Here is a 16,346-nt window from a genome sequence, read left to right as displayed (position 1 = left end):
GTTAGAGCAGCAAATACTTTTGGGTGGGGCACTCTGCTTCTCACAGTCTAGCTATAAGAGGCAGATATATATTCTTTTAAATTTGAGAATTTTTTTGTTATTAAAACCTTAACATTGTAGTTCTGACTGTGTATTTCAGGCTGTTATGTGAAAAATGAACCTCAACTTTCAAAGCAGGACTGTCCCTGTTAAAAAAAAAAAAGGATACTGCCACCACAGGGGTTAATGACAACCTATGCACCTTCTTCCACCTAATTTTTGTTTCTTCTGACTTTTATTTAAAGTGATTTATCCTTTTGCCGATAAATAAAAACTGAAAACACATATCGATCTTAATTCTATTTAAATGTCCAAATAACTTCTATCTCCAAGATATGTTTTCATGAAATAAACATGTAATGGTTATGATAATGCTGTGTAGGTGAAGAACAAGAATCTTCACTTTTCTATATTTGAAGCCAAACCTAAGTGCAAACCTCAGAGCAGCTCTGCAGCACAGTAACAGCTACAGTAAACTGCTCTATGTAGAGACTTTTTTTCATGTTGTTGCTGCTTTCAGCTGCAGCACTTTCACCCTAAGCAAAGAAAATGTCAACCTCCATGCCTGAAAGTGCCAAAATCTGCAAGCAGCCAGCTCCAAGGAAGCAAAGGTCATGGATGCTTCTGCTATGCATCTATTCAACATAAAGTTTTAAAAGGATGTGTTTTGCAAAAAAGGGATGAATGTTTAAACTGACAGCACTGGGCACTCAAGGTTCTGAAATTGCACTGAGCTTGCAGTGATACGACAGATGAAGTTCACCATGGTTTTTCATTTGAAAATGCCCCAAGAAATTGGTCAATTAAATAACTCATCTGCTAAAGATGGATAATACCATGGAATATAATGCATGTATTCTTGGTGGTTCTAGTTTAAGTAGTAAAAATAGACAAAAACTAAGATTTAGAAACATTGCTTAAAGATCCAGAATATGAGTAATGAAGTATGATGATCCCCATCAAAGGATAAATAACTTCAGAGCTTCATAATCCATATGATGATAGACACTAACTTGCTGGTGTGCTCAGAGTTATAAGAGCTTAGATGACCCACTTCCTGGCTAATGTAATATTTCCAAATACTCTTCTTTCAAAGCATCATCTTTTTTAAGATGATAACTTCGTGTCACAATAAAGGATTTAATGACTAAAGATGCAGATGACTACTTGCAGTTTTTTTTATCTGCTGCAGAAGTGTTTGTTTCTACAGTCAAACCTGTGAATGATTTCCATCATTCTGTAAATAGCTGCTTTAAAAAAAAATCTTTGAAAATTTCTCATGTTTTCCTGAACTTTTGTTTTTAATCAGAAGTTGCGCGGTAATTTTTCCGTTCTGCAGTGTGATTTTCTTCTCTGTTGTGAAGTTTAGTTTTAAAATTATATTGTTGTTATTTAATCTTTGGTGTTCCTACTACTTGTATTGCCACTGCCACAATATAATTTGGCCACAGTGGGACAATAAAGCTATTTCTGTTTCTATGAAAAGCAGCAGTCCCTTCTGCAGCAAACCAGCACAACAAAATAATGCTGCCCTCGTGGTATTCACAGTTGGCCTGATTCTTCTTCTTTTTTTCAGGCTTGCAAGCTTCACTCCTTTCTCTTCAAATATAATGATGGTCGTTATGGTCAAACACCTTCATTTCGGAGTCTTCTGATTGCAGGTTATTTCTCCAAAATGTTTCATTTGTACATGAGTGGATTTGAGAACTGGCTATTTTTTTTTAAAGTTTTGTGGTACTGGTGGGCTTTATTGGAAAGCAAACAGACAGGAAGGGGGTGAAGACATTAAGCAAACCTGAGAAATCTGCATTGAGGACTAAAGCCTCTATGTAAGGGTTTCCTGCTCTACCATTGTGCTGCTGCTGCTGCACCGTTATCTTTTTGGAGGGATAATTTTATCCTCCCTATGCAGCCTTTCAACACCTTCAGGAATCATTTCACTGTGGATAGTGATACTCTGTTACCAGCTTTAATTCTTTACTTCTTTTTATTTCTGGGCTCAATACATTTCATGCCAAATATCCTGCCTAATTCTTGACCGATCCCTTTGGATTTTTTTGTTTTTCGTCACAAAAGTTGTTGCATTCATGCTGATTTTGCAGGCTTTCTACCTTAGTCAGTTAAATAACATGCTGCTGTCATTATGCATATCTCTGATGTTGCTGCTGTTTTCAAATATCCATTACTGTGAAATGTCCATAGCTGTATATTGGTTATTTATTCTCCAGGTGCACAGTTTTATATTGTTAAAACACTTTACAGTACAGTATTTTATTTATATGTATCTTTTAAGTCTTCACTACTATTTTATTCTTATACATTTTTCTAAAATCCACATTTGTGTGACCATTTTTCTTTTAATCTTTTTGCTGCTGTAAACACCAGAATTTCCCCATTGTTGGACAATAAAAGGATTTTCTATTCTAAGAAAGCAGGCTAAGGTACGGTATGCCTCCACTTAACAGCTTAGCCTTTTTGTTTACAGTTGTTTCAATATATTAAAATAAATACTTTTTTTTGTTTAGAAACTGATTTCTAAAAAGAAATATAATTAAAGTTGTTTTAATTAATCTAAAGCATTAATATTTAAGTCTAATTTCATATCAAACAGCGAGGAAAAAATTGAATGTGTCCTTTTCTGATGACTCCTCATCACATCTTCAGCTCTTTCTAAACCACACTTCATAATAGGCATGAAACCAGACACTGCTGGAGCCGTCCTTCTTTCACAAAGACAGAAAGGCTTCACCCGATTCCATTCCTCATTTCTCCAAAACCTCCTTCCACATCTTTATGTATTTGTCCTGCACAAGACAATGTTGTCTGTAGACTTCACTGTACCCGGAGTCCTGTCTGACCTCGTCTGTAAACCTGCTTTGTGTATCACCACTGTAAACAAAAAAGGGCTACGAGCTCTTATATTTTTAGTTTAACAAGCCCCGGTGGAACATTAAAAATATGCCATACAGCAGATGTTCTTAGCCCTTCAGTAACTAAGCAGTAAGGAGAAAAACATAAATTTAAACATAAACAAGGAAAAAAAATAAAATAACCTTGCAGAGAGGAAAATTTGTAACTCCTCGTTAATAGTTAGATGAACAATTAACTTACACTCGCGTCATATTGTAAAAAAAAAAACAAAGAATTTTTAAGAATGAAATGAAAATATCTCCAAAACATTTGCAGAACACATTTTAGCCACCCTGCAAAAGCACAGATATAATTCATTCTATTCACCCCCCAATATAAACACAGTTCAGGAATACATGTTATGCACATAATGGAATGAGATCATATTTTCTATGATTTGCTCACTCCTTGTAGTTCTCCTCCCAAGCAGAAGAAGTTGTTACAGGGATAAATAATACTCATCCACTGCATTAACTTTACATCTGAACATGTTAGAAGATTTAAAAACAGAATAAAGCAAAACAAAAAATGTTGTGCATCTTATTCCTGACATCCCTGAAGAATACAAAACAAAAATAATATGATTTTTAATTGCTTAGTATCAGGGTCTATCAGCCCAGGGTCTTAATCGGGTCCCGCCCCTTTGGACTGGATCTTGATGATTGCTGTCAGCTGTGTGCATCCTCAGGAGCAGGTGGAGGGTTATCAGCTTAGATCACCCGTATCAGGCCTTTAGTGTCAAAGTTATATCTGCGCAGTCTAATTTAAAAGATGCTGACCAACTCAGGCCCAGTGGTGAGCAAAGTCACTTTTAAAAAGCCAATATGATGTCTTTTTATCATCAGAAGTATGAAAGCTGCAGCAGCACTCTATTATCTCTGTTATGCATAAATATTTCTGCAGGCCAAACTCTATCTGTCCATCATTGATGATGTGATTGAAAGTATGAAGGAGCTGTTTTTGGATGAAGGGCTGGAGGACAGAGTGCTGGATGATTTAAGGCATGTAAGTAATGCAGTAAACTGAAGTTTTCAGGTGCAGTAAAGTTAGGCCACCTAGCGGTGACCTATTGCTGTCTCTGCTGTGCAGCTTTGGGAGACTAAAGTGATGCAGTCCAAAGCAATGGAAGACTTTAGGAAGAACAACATCAATTCCTCTGACTTTGTTCTCCAGCTGCCTGCCAACTACCCACGGGCTGATCAGAACCAGGAACCTCCAGGTACTGAGCTCCAGCTTGTTCTGTCTCTCACATTAGTCTTTTAGTTAAATGCTGAGGTTTTATTTTTCACTGCAAAGAATATCAAACAATCTCTTTTATGATTTGCATAAAAGAAAATATTTCCTCTTTTTTTTTTTCTTTTTTTGGTGCATCACGTGTTTTTCTTTTCTATTTCCAGCCCCTGTTATGATCCCACCCAGTCAGGGCATCCATAGTTTACCTGTCAAGGTAAGTTTATTCAAGACTGTCAGTAGCATTACTTTACACAGCACCCACCTTTCTCGAGCTTGGAGGTTACTTTGCATGAATGTTTCCAACATTGTTTGGACCTTTTTATAAGAAAATGTGTCTGGAAGGTTCTCTATGGAAACTAATGGATAAAAAAAAGTCAGTTTATATCTTTGATAACATAAGTAAAGTTTTTCAAATTCACAAATGGATTTTAAAGATATTCTAATCTCAGGAGTTTTACTTGCCATGATGTTTGAGCATTATTAAGTTGCTTCAGCTGTGTGGGTTTGTTATGTAATTGCTTTTTCTTGATAATTTTTTTTTTTAAGTGCTTTGGGGAAAATTATGTTAATTCATTTCATTGTTGAATTATTTTATTCCCCATTTCTTAGTTGCCCTGCAGCTTCCTTTTCAGCAACATTTTAAAGTTTGTTGATTTGGCTTAAATTTTAATGCCAGCAAAATTCCTGCATCTTCCGTTAAAAGCAACAATCATCTTTTAAAGTAAGATTAAGCCATCTCCTCTCTTCCTCACTATCAATTTCCTATGAGCTAATGGGCTCATTATAATAATTTAAGATCAGTTTTTATTTATTTTTTGGCTGCATTTGGGGGCTGCAGGACACAGTGCGTGACGATTTAAGACATGAAAGTAACACGGTGAAGAATCCTCATTCTTCATTGCATCATAGAAGCAAGGCCAGGTTATTTATAAAGAACATTTCAAACATTCAAAGTGCTACCCTTGAGAAAACGTACATTGCACAGGCAAAGAGGAAACAAATACATTTAACAGAATAATAGGTATTAGTAAGATTGTATAAAAACAAAGGATTGATATTTATTTTTTCTTAAAGCCTGTTAATCAGCTGTTAATGGAAATCAGCTGTGCTGAAACTGAAATCTCTAAAACCTGCAGGACAGCAGCCTTTGAGGACAGACTTTTGACATTCTTATGCTACAGTAGGGTGATTTGCTAATTGAAATAAGACACCAGTATTGCTAATAAAGGAACAAAGATCCACATGCCTTTTTCAGTTGTAAGCTAAATCTCCAAAGTCTCTTATGGACCCTGGAATCCAGATTTTTACCACCTTCATCTTTTCAAAACTCTCTTTTCTCACTTCTGACTTTAACATTTCTCTAAGGACCCTTTTCTTCCAAGAAATAACCTTTACTTTAATTGGAGTAACTGAATCAATGATATCCAATATCTTAGAATAAATGTTATCTGACAGTTAATCTACAGAGTTAAAGGCCAAAGTAAAGAAGCAAAGGAGTAAATCTGCTGCTGGTTAAATGTTTAAGTAGTACCCTTTTAAATATGGTGATACTTAAACAAATTATGTCTGATTTTTATTTTTTTTTAAAAGTTTGCTTTCACAAATGATAAAATGGTCAAGTAGGGCAAGATCCGTTAGACACTTTGGAAATCTATTCTAATCCAAAATGCCACCATAAAAATGAAACGTGTAAAGCTTTGAAAAGGGAAAGTAATTATATAAATCAAATGAAATGGATTTGTGGGATTTGAAAAATGCCTATGCATTTGAATTTTTTTTTTTAAATTCTTTTAATGTAATGTTAAACCAGTAGGGATAGGAAAATGAATGGCATGTTAAGCTTAACTAATTATTTAAGTTTCTTAAAATATGATTTATATGCTTATATAGCATTTTATGTTTGTCTTTGTACTCGAGTCTTTTGTTTAGTTACTTATATATACATGTATATATTTGTCAGTATGTCGAAGTATAGCCTTTTCTTCTAAAATGCTTCTTTACAACAGTTCAAATGACTTAATCAAATGTATCTATTTTTTTTTTTAACTACACTGAGAGGCAAACATATATATTTTTTTTTTTATAGCTACCACTTATGTGAATATACACTTATTGCTGTATGGTTTCTGCTGTAAATCTAAAGGAAAAATAATTTTCCTCCATTACTGTAACACTAACATGCTTAACTCTACCTTCTGAAAAACTGCATATGGACACCTTTTGAATAGTGTAAGGATTTTTGTTGTTCTTATAGAATGCCTAATTTATATATATTTTTTTAATGATGCATCCTATTTCCTTTTTGACCAGACCAATACCCAAACTCTTGCTACTTTTTCCCTCCCTGCTTCACTGGCGTACCCTGTGCAGATACCAGCAGGCGTCACTCTACAGACAGCCTCTGGTATTTAACTGCTTTAATCTTTATGACTTTCTTGTTCAAGGATTTTAAATCAGCACTTGCTGTTTGAGTAAAATGTCTTCCTCCTTTTTCCTGAAGGTCAGCTTTACAAAGTCAATGTGCCTGTTGTAGTTACTCAAGCTCCAGTGGGACACCAGCCTGTGTCCAATGTCTCCCAGAAAGTTCCAGAACGGAGTGAAATGCCAGCCCCTCAGCCAGTAGCAGTTGCACAGAATCCTGTCCTGCTTCAGGAGCCTGAGCCGCCCTCTGCTCCTCCTTCCTTTGTCGCACAAACGAGGACGGGTCTAACTCTGATCCAGGGGAACACCCTTCCTCAGCAACCTCCAGAAGCAGAACTTGCACTGGGAGAAAATGAGGCAAATTCCCAACCTGAACCAGTAAACTTTTGTCCTTCTCCCTGCACCCAGTTATTGGACTACCAGATTTCTGCAGAGGAATCTGCTTTAGCACAAAAGACACAGATTGGAGACATTGATGAAATCCTAAAGGAAGTAATTGAAGAGGAGAGGGAGAAAGTTGAGAGGGCAAGGAAACTAGCTGCTGGAAACCAGTCTGGTGCTGATCTTGGGGTAATTAAACATTTCCCTTCTTACACCACAAATATATTTTCAACCACTTCCATTGTAATCATGAACTTAATAAAGCACTTAAACTTCAACTTAACTTATGCACTACTTTGAGGCTGCACCACATAAATTGTTTACAATTCCATGTCTTCCAAAGCTGGACTTGGACTACACCTACAGCCAGCTGTCGGATATTGTTCAGCTGGATGGTGCTGCAGACAACTCTGACCCAGAGGAGGATGAGGACCTTCCTCTGGAAGAGAATGACTTCCTGGGTTTAATCAATGCAGAAGCCATCAGAGCTCTGAAGGAGGAAAACGGCAGTGACAGCAACAGCATCTCCTCCAGCAGTGACGATGGAGTAGTGGATGAACTCGTTAATGCAGAGGAGGAGGAGGAGGAAGAGGTAAGGGTGACCTGTAACCCTTATCTACGTGTGCTTTTCACTGGTGATATGCAGGTGGGAAAATATTTGCCTTGGAGCTCTCTTCAGGATGCTGTTTTTGTTTTCTTCTAATTAATGATGCAAAAAACACAAACTTGAATTGCTGTGTAATTATCATAATTTCACATTTGACTTGAATTTTGACTGCAAACCTTAACAAAAAACTGATCAGACTTATTTGTACCTCCCTGTTTTGACCTAGTCTGCTTTCAAAGTAGCCTTCGATTTTTTGCAAAACCCACATGGCTTGGGCTTGGGATGCTACAAAGAGGTCACCAAGGCAGATATGGACACAAAGCCCTTTAAATCATGATTTTTAAAACGCAACAGATTAAGGAATAAGATCTTAAGTATTGCATTGGCTGTGTCCTTTGTAGACTAAGGGATATAAATAACTTTTTCTCATCTGCATTTAAAAATTAAACCCCTTCATGCTTTTAGACAGGTTTTATATGAACAAATTCTTTCTTCTTCAGGTGATATTGAATTTGGTGTTTGTGGTTAGCGGCAGTTGATTAAGGATGGGCATTGTTTTAATACTTTTTTCTCTCGCACATTTTATAATCATCCAAATTTTATCTCTTAGTAACTTTGGGTTTATTCATTTAATCTGTGACAAGCAAAAACTTTGGAAATATCAGATCAAATACTTTAGAGTATTTTATGTTCTGCAGGCAACTCTTGTACATTATCTCTTTTTTTCCCTAATGTTTAGGACCCTCTTAATTCTGGTGACGATGTTGTCGAACAAGACATACCGGATCTCTTTGACACGGATAACGTGATCGTCTGCCAGTATGACAAAGTAAGAACTTCCATGCTCTTTGAACTCTTGCCTTTGAACAAAGTTTAGCTTTGATTTTTTTGCAACATTTCCTCGTATTGCAGATTCACCGCAGCAAAAATCGCTGGAAGTTTCATCTGAAAGATGGAGTGATGAGTTATGGAGGAAGGGACTATGTGTTCTCTAAAGCTATTGGAGAAGCAGAGTGGTAATGAGGTTAAAATCTGCTGAGCAGATCATTGTACATGAATAAAGGCGATGAAAAGGAGGGTTGAAGCGATGCACATTCTGGAATGGGAAAAAGTTTAGAGAAGCTTATTGAGACAAATCAGTTAGTCTTTGTTTTTTTTTTGTTTTTTTTTATTAAAGCAAAGCTGAAAGGTAAAAAAAAAAATCTAATTAAGTTGGTTAATCTTGCTCCAGTTCACTGAGAGAAATTAAATGGATTTATGTTGTATTTGCTGAAAATAATTTTATTAAAAGAAGATATTTTCTCTTGTTCTGTACGATTTCTCCTGTTTTTACTTATATAGTGTTCTAAATTCAATAACATGCCTTGGGAGGGGTGTATTTATTGGCCTAATTACAACGAACCTAGTTAAAACCTTTGTTTAAAGGTAAGCCACACAGATATTGAACCATATCAGACCCCTAGGTTCAAAAAGGAGTTAAAAAAAAAAAAATCAGAATACCCCTTGTTTTATCAAATGGACCAAGAACCTTTGCAGCACTTTGTTTCCACCTCCTGCCAAGTGCTGTGGTAATGTCACTTTTTATTTAGCAGGCACCTGCTGAATGGAGGAAGCTCTGACCAGGTATGGCTTGTGTATATGATACAGTACTTGGGCATACTTTTCTGTAGGCTAACATAATTTTTAAGGATAATTTCTAATAAGTTGGAAAAACTGGATTTTAACGTTATTATTCACTTTAGCTTACGATCATAAAAATGAATAAAATCTTGATATGCAATTTTGTGTAAAGGGGTTTTTCTTTTTGAAACTACTAAAGCGCCCCTTTAGAGGTCTAAAATGCTGCTTTTACAAAACTATTTACCAATTCAATTCATAGCTGGGAAGAAAGACATGCAGCTTTGAAAATTTGATAGCTAAATATTTTTAAGTCTTGCCATATGCAGAATACTATTGTTGCAGAGGAATTATTCAAATTAAACAAAAACAAATGTTTAGTGGCCTCTGTGTAGACGATATTGTTGATGGCAAAAAACAGGTCAATTGAACAGAGCTTTTAGTGCTCTAAGAAATAGAGTTGAGCTATACTGTGAAATGGAATTTTATAAGCAACATTGAAAAGGTGCTAAATTCTGAGGAAAAGAGATCTGCTGGAGTATACATTATTAAAATGGAAGCATTAGTTTTTGTTACCAAATTGTCATTTGTTTAACTGTGACCTTTTGGCAAAGTGACTGTGCAACTACTAAGTTTCCTTGGTTATTGTGGAGAAAAGACAAAGGACTAAAGTAAATTAACACAACTTTTATTTGTTAAATAAAACAAAATCACATTTTTTTTTTTTTTGATAATGACTGCAGTCTCCAAAATGTCTCGAGTGCAAACAAAACTTGACATGGTACTAAAAATGATCTTTGAATAACATTTAAGACTTTTACATTTTTGTATTCTACACAAATTTAACTATTGATTTAATCAAGATCAAGGAATTTACAGTGGATCTTTAAGACATACACACCCCTAAGGAAATACCAGGTGTTTCACCACAGATGACTGACCAAATGAGGAAACACCATGTGAAATTGCAACACTAAGATTTAACTTAACAATTCACCTTTCAAGGGGAATGGTTAGTCAAGAGTTACTGACATTTCAACAAACATTGGGGAGACAGGCTTTTTCCATAGGCTCATGGAAAAAGCTGAGCTTGCCATATTTTCAGGACTGGCTTTTATTTACAGTATATGTATAAAATGTGGTACTAATACTGATTGTATCTTTCTTGTATTGTCCATTTTGTTTTGAACCTGCTTTTTTGTTTATACTTTTTTTTTGGTTAGTCATTTGAAAAGTAAACATTTTAAAAACATTATTACTGTTAATTTGGTGCAAATTTATCAAAATAAATTATTGCATTGAATTTTAGGACGTCCAAGCTACCCTTTGGTTTTCACATTGGATAAAAAAAAAAAACAGCTTGCATGTTCAATAGCCCAACTCTTTAGTCCAGAAATGTGAAATGCAATAATTTGAAAATTTCTGCAGCCCCTCCTGTTTAAAACCTACCTTCTTGTCAGCCTTCTAAACCCATTTATTTTTATGCTTTCACTAGTGGGGAATGGTCAAATATTAGCCATAGTGTATAAAAAATATTTTATTTTTACTTTTTTGTAGGCCAAAGATGCTTTAAAAGCTAAGAGTAATATGGTTGACTCACTAAGATACTGGAAATATGTTTCATTGTCAAATTAGCAGATATTGGCCTGATGTTACTTTTTCAATAAATTGCAACTTAGGTGACTATTCTTTAAAACAAAAAATATATAAAATTTGCAGGAAAATCATTAACTGAAGGCTATGTTATGAACCTGAAGCACAAAAAAGCTTTAAAACTTTTCCAAATTTATTGCAGGTCAGACAATTATTGCATCAAGGTCCACAATGATCAATTAAGCAGACCTTAAATAAAAGTATTCAAACAGTTGGGTTGATTTAATCTTTTAAATATGCTTCCCCCAAACTGATTTGGTTGTCTTTTAAGGTTAACTGTATATGTATCACATTCAGAGTGGAAAAATAGGCAGTGTGTTAACTTTTGAGATCCACTTTAAATGTCTCATTGAACAGTTACAATATTGCAGCCATGCTTTGATCATCCTTAAATAAAATTTTTGTTTCCACCTATTTGGTTCTTTGTACAATACCTACAGTATACAGGAAAAACAGGATCCAACACTTTATTTACCTTCAGTTCCCTCGGTTTAAATGGAGAAAAAAAATCCTCAGTTTTCAAAATAAACCGGATGAGATTTATACTCGTTTGCAGTGCATAACACTGGCTAACAGTCCACCTTAATAATGAAATGCTGCAAAGTAAGCAAGCAGATGTTGCCTCTGAGTTTCTAATCTGCACGCTGACCATCATGTCGCTCCCTTGCTTAAGAAGCAGCCCTTCATCTTAATGTGATGAGCATAAAAGCTCAGTGAGTGAGGTTTTCTGTTGGTCACTTTGTTAGTGCAGGTGTGCTGTGATGCCAGAGTCTGTGATCTGTAGAAATTGAAGTTGGCATCGCAGCAGCCACAGCGGCTCAGCAGCCGGCACACGTCCTTTCTGAAGGCGCGTGTGAAGATGGTGTACAAGAAAGGGTTGCACAGGGAGTTGATGGGATAAAAAAGGATTAGCAGGATTTTCGAGTGGGACACAGTTATGAGGGGCATACGCAGGGCGGCTGAGATGGCAAAGAAGGAAATTGGTGCCATGCACAGGAAATCCGTGAAAATTAGCACTGCCATGCGCTTGGCAATCTTCGTGTCGCCGTGTCGAGTAGAATGCTCCGGTTTGTGGACACTGAGATATATGCATATATAGCAGAAGCAGACAACCAGGAACGCCACCACATTGAGGATAAGCACAACCATCACATAAATCTGAGAGCCAATGGTGTCAATGTCCATTGGTAGGCAGATGCTCACTTTGCTGTAACTGCTTACTCCAACCAGAGGAAGCAAAGCAATGAGGAGAGAGAAGCCCCAGCCTGCCACCATCATGGCTGCCACATGATGCAGCCGCAATCTCTTGTTGATGTGCATGGCGTTCGTAATGGTGTGCCAGCGTTCAAGGCTGATGATGGTCAGAGTGTACACTGACAGCTCGCTGGCAAACACGGTCAAAAACCCAGCTGTGCTGCATCCAGGCCCCGTCTGCCAGCTGGTAGCGTGATTGTAGTACTCATGACGGGAGTTGAAGTCCATGAAAGCAATTAGCATCAGATAAAGCCCCATGCACAGGTCTGCAAAGGCCAGGTTACACATGAGAAATCTTGAGATGGTCAGCTTGTGGTGGCTTATAAGCAGGATGACCAAGACAGCGAGGTTCCCGGCCACAGCAAAGACCGTAATTAGCCAGGTAAGACAGCGCAGGAAGGGAAAACCCAGCAGGTCCTCACAGGGGTTAAAAGCATCAGGCTTTGGTGAGCACTTTACAAATGGGCTGCTGTGGCAAACAAATTCAAGGTCTTGGTATTGAAAGTTTAAGTCGATGTCAAGATTCACACCATCATCAGTGGGCTCCCTAAAGAATGCACAAAGAATATGTTTTTTTTTATCTTAAACATCAAGAAGCTAATCAGATACAGTTAAGAGAAGCAAAATAGAGACTCAGTGTCAGCAGCTAACTTTCTACTGATTACTAAATATGGTGTTTTCATATTTAGCAAGTAATACACATCATTATCAGAAACAAAACTATAGCTGGTGCCTTTTTGTTATTCAAGAACCATTTCTCCCTTCATGGACTGATAACGTTTCTAATTCATCTAACTTTTGGGGTAGTTGTAGCAGCCCTTAAAGGTGTTAATTTACAGTCACAAACTTCACTGTATTTCACTGGGAAATCCAATTAAAGAACCACCTTCCAGCATTCCATTAAATGTGCAATGCCTGGAACACTGCTTTAAATACTATCCCTGCGCTACACTTCCACACCAAAACCATTTCCAATGTGTTTCTCTGTCTTTATACTGTTTGTTCACAAATGTTTTCTTACTAACCTCTGAGACCTTCATCGTATAGCTTTGGGTACACCAATATTAAATAATTGTACTTGTTGCTGGTTTATCATGAAATTAAAAGGAAATAAGTTGAAGTTTGTGGGTGTAAAGTTACAAAAAAAAAAATATTGGTATTTAAAAAATAATTAAAGCAAGTGCATGATAAAATACTGGGTCGTTGGTTACTTACATTCCTAATTTGCTGAGATCACAAAACTTTGTAAAGTTCCTTAAAGCACTTTCCCTTTAAAGTAAAAGAAAATAGTGAAAAGGTTAATTTGCAAGAATTTGTCAATAAACTGGACTGCTAATTACAGGCCGGCTGATGATTTGTATTCAGAGGACAGAGCTAGGTTTGCTTATGTAGATTTAAATAGATTTCTCAGAGTGCTGGTCCTTTACCTTTGTTTCCTTCTCCATGTGTGGAAGGCACAGCAGTGGCTCGGGTAAGTGAGCTCGGCCTCCAGCAGCTCGGCGAAACCTTCTAATGGTGGAAGGCTCTTTAGAGCAAAAGCAGAGGTGGCTTTTAGAGATCGCACTTGACCTAAACCTTTGCTTGGAAGGGAGCAAAGAACTGTGGATGAAACATCCCTGAAACACACAGAACACACACAGAGGATTGGGGAAAAACTGACAATAACGATACTTTGCATTATGTGCAATGTTAAGGTTAAAGTGTTGGACTTGAAAAGCCAGTCATCAAGAGAGGTAAGACATCTGTATACAAAGGAAGTGTTCTTCTTTGCTTCTTTATTTGAATGAAATATATTCAGGGTCATCAAAGTTAAGCATAAAAATGAGAAAACAAGCAAATGCAAAGAAAAAAAATGCTTAGAAATTCAAGAAACTTAAAATCATAAGAGATTTTACAAAGTTTGCACTAATCAGAAGCCTTTTTATGTGGGTGAGTGCCTAACACTTTCATAATCAGTGTTTTCTTGTCTAGGCTGTTTGTTTACAGAGACACACTGTGAAATGGCAATAATGCTTCTGGCTATAGTCCAAATATATTCAACCAAATCAGACTGACTTAATCAGAATTTTAAGCATATGTTAAAGCAAAAATACCTATTTATTTCAAAGTGTCTGTTTAATGATTTAAATTCCCATTTCAAACTTTTCATTTGAAAAATATCTTAATAAACTGCTTAATTTAGATATATATGTATATAGGAAAATTATAGTTATTGTGATTTGAAACAAACAATGAACTTTGATGTATGAAACTTTATATTGAATGAAAGTTGTAAATTTTGAATGGATGTTAAATATAAACTGTAACTCGGAAAATATCCAATAGAATTTTTTTTTTATATATTCAATTAAACTTTAAAAAATTTGGTATAAAAGTAGGAGTGGCCTAAAAGGATTATGGGTAACAAGAAAGGGTGAGTACAGAGCTTGGTAACTGAGAAAGGGAATAAAACGTATACAGTTTCAACACAAAATACTAATTTGTTCCCACAAGATACAAACCTGTGGCTATGAAACGTACTGTATGATGTGCACAAAAAAATACTATTTCATTTCCAAAAGTTTTTAGTAGTGGGCACACCATATAGGCCCCATGATATACCAAAACATACTCCAATATACTTCTTAGTTAGAGCGAAAAAAAAAAAAAAAAGCAATGCAATGGACAGGGAATGTCTGAGTTTATTTTAGGCTAGGATGAGCTGCAAACATATTCTATAAAGCCAGTCAATTGAAAGGAACTCTCATTAGAGAGATGCATATAAATAGAATAGGCAGAGCCAGGTGTGGAGACCAGATGTATAGAAGAATGCAGGACTCTTCATACTTAGTCTCAAAACATTTTACTTCAAAGGAATCCAGTTTATGCATATGTGGTGACTAGCATATATCAAGTGCAAAGGCGTGACTTAAAATGTCATGCCTACCTAATATCAATGTAGTATTCAGTCTAAATGTTCTCCTTTTTACTCTCATTTAAATTATTAATGTCAAAAACAGCAATATTAATAATCATAATTCAACAATATAATTTATAAAACATTCGTTAGAAATCCTGCTTTTCTGTTATAAAATTAGGAAGACGATGACAGACAGTTTGTACTATTCCCACTGCATTTATTTCTCAACACTATATCAAAGGTCTTCAAAAACATTTTATCCTGAAGAAACATTAAACCTTTATAATCTGAATACGTTTGCTCACTGTGAAAGAGAATCCACTTTATTAAAGCAATTTTAAATGTCATAACATATGTTCTGTATCCTCAACGGCACTGCTGCTGTAAATATGTTGCATACGTCCTTGTAGCAATAGTTCAGCGCTTTTTTTTAACCTTACTGGTGAGAAGACATCTTTGACCATCTATGCACAATCTCTCCAGCTCATCCAAGTTCTGGATCTTCTCTTTTGTCCTTGAGTCTTCAGCTCATTCAAACTGTTTTATGCAGGATTTATGTTTGAAGACTGAGTATATAAGGAAAGATTATTTTGTTTAAATATTTAGAATAGAAAATCCCTTTCCCTAAAGTGTATCTGTATGTTTGCCCACATGTTTGAAAGAAGTCAGTCATAGGCACATATACAATTATGTACTACCTTTGGGACTAAAGAGTATACATCTGTTATGAAATATTAGTTGTTTCTTTTGTTAGCTGTTTTATTCCAATCTGAAAGAAGACACTTGCCTTTAGTGCAATCCTGGTGTTGGTGCTGCTCATTTTATGATGTCACCCTACAGAAGTGTTAAGCTCTTATTTAGCAAAGTTGAACAGTCAGAGACCTCTTGCAGCCAATAAACACAATTTTACAACCTAAAACAGTAAAAAAAAAACAGTCGGTGTCACTGTAGAGATTACGAGGAGTGAAAAGGATCACTTCATCTAATCTTTGGGCAGAAATAGTCACACTGTGCCTCACATTATTGAATGCTGATTGGAGAAAGTGGGCATGTTGTTTACGTTGTTCTTCAATGCCAATGGAGATTTTTCAGAACAGGATAGGGCTGCTGGTCAGGGAGCAGTATTTATAAGGATTACTTAGACATTCATGGATCCAGTGACATGCAACGTTAGGCATGATGAAGGGAAAGCATTGTACTGTAATAAAAGCACAAAAAACTTTCACAGTACTTTCATCTTTTTTTTTCAAACCCATCTAAAGTGTATTTAAAGGCACACTATGCAACATTTTTCAGTTAATTAATGTGTTCCATAACGTTATGGATGATTAA

General features: G+C 36.0%; 2 protein-coding genes across 2 annotated transcripts in view; one reads left to right on the top strand and one right to left on the bottom strand.

Annotated features, from left to right (window-relative positions):
- The first annotated feature begins 3,720 nt into the window (after positions 1–3,720).
- Positions 3,721–8,692, top strand: gtf2a1l (general transcription factor IIA 1-like). The gene is made up of 8 exons (XM_015381986.1): positions 3,721–3,744; positions 3,853–3,954; positions 4,039–4,168; positions 6,437–6,586; positions 6,683–7,173; positions 7,328–7,576; positions 8,331–8,420; positions 8,504–8,692. The coding sequence occupies exons 1-8, from the start codon at positions 3,721–3,723 to the stop codon at positions 8,609–8,611; spliced, it is 1,344 nt and encodes a 447-aa protein (XP_015237472.1). The 3' UTR covers positions 8,612–8,692.
- Positions 8,693–11,512: 2,820 nt separating this feature from the next.
- lhcgr (luteinizing hormone/choriogonadotropin receptor) overlaps positions 11,513–16,346 on the bottom strand; it is a 12,867-nt gene continuing 8,033 nt past the window's right edge. Inside the window, exons 9-11 of the mRNA XM_015381988.1 lie at positions 13,543–13,731; positions 13,331–13,384; positions 11,513–12,662 (exon numbers count right to left, since the gene is read on the bottom strand). Of these exons, the coding sequence (XP_015237474.1) occupies positions 11,513–12,662; positions 13,331–13,384; positions 13,543–13,731 (1,393 nt within the window). The remainder of the gene's footprint in view (positions 12,663–13,330; positions 13,385–13,542; positions 13,732–16,346) is intronic.

The sequence above is a fragment of the Cyprinodon variegatus genome, unplaced genomic scaffold (genome assembly GCF_000732505.1).
Source record: "Cyprinodon variegatus isolate N-32 unplaced genomic scaffold, C_variegatus-1.0 Scaffold246, whole genome shotgun sequence".
In the NCBI taxonomy this organism is placed as follows: domain Eukaryota; kingdom Metazoa; phylum Chordata; class Actinopteri; order Cyprinodontiformes; family Cyprinodontidae; genus Cyprinodon; species Cyprinodon variegatus.
The sequence above is the reverse complement of the archived record's forward strand: the minus strand, read 5'-3'. Positions and strand labels throughout refer to the sequence as shown.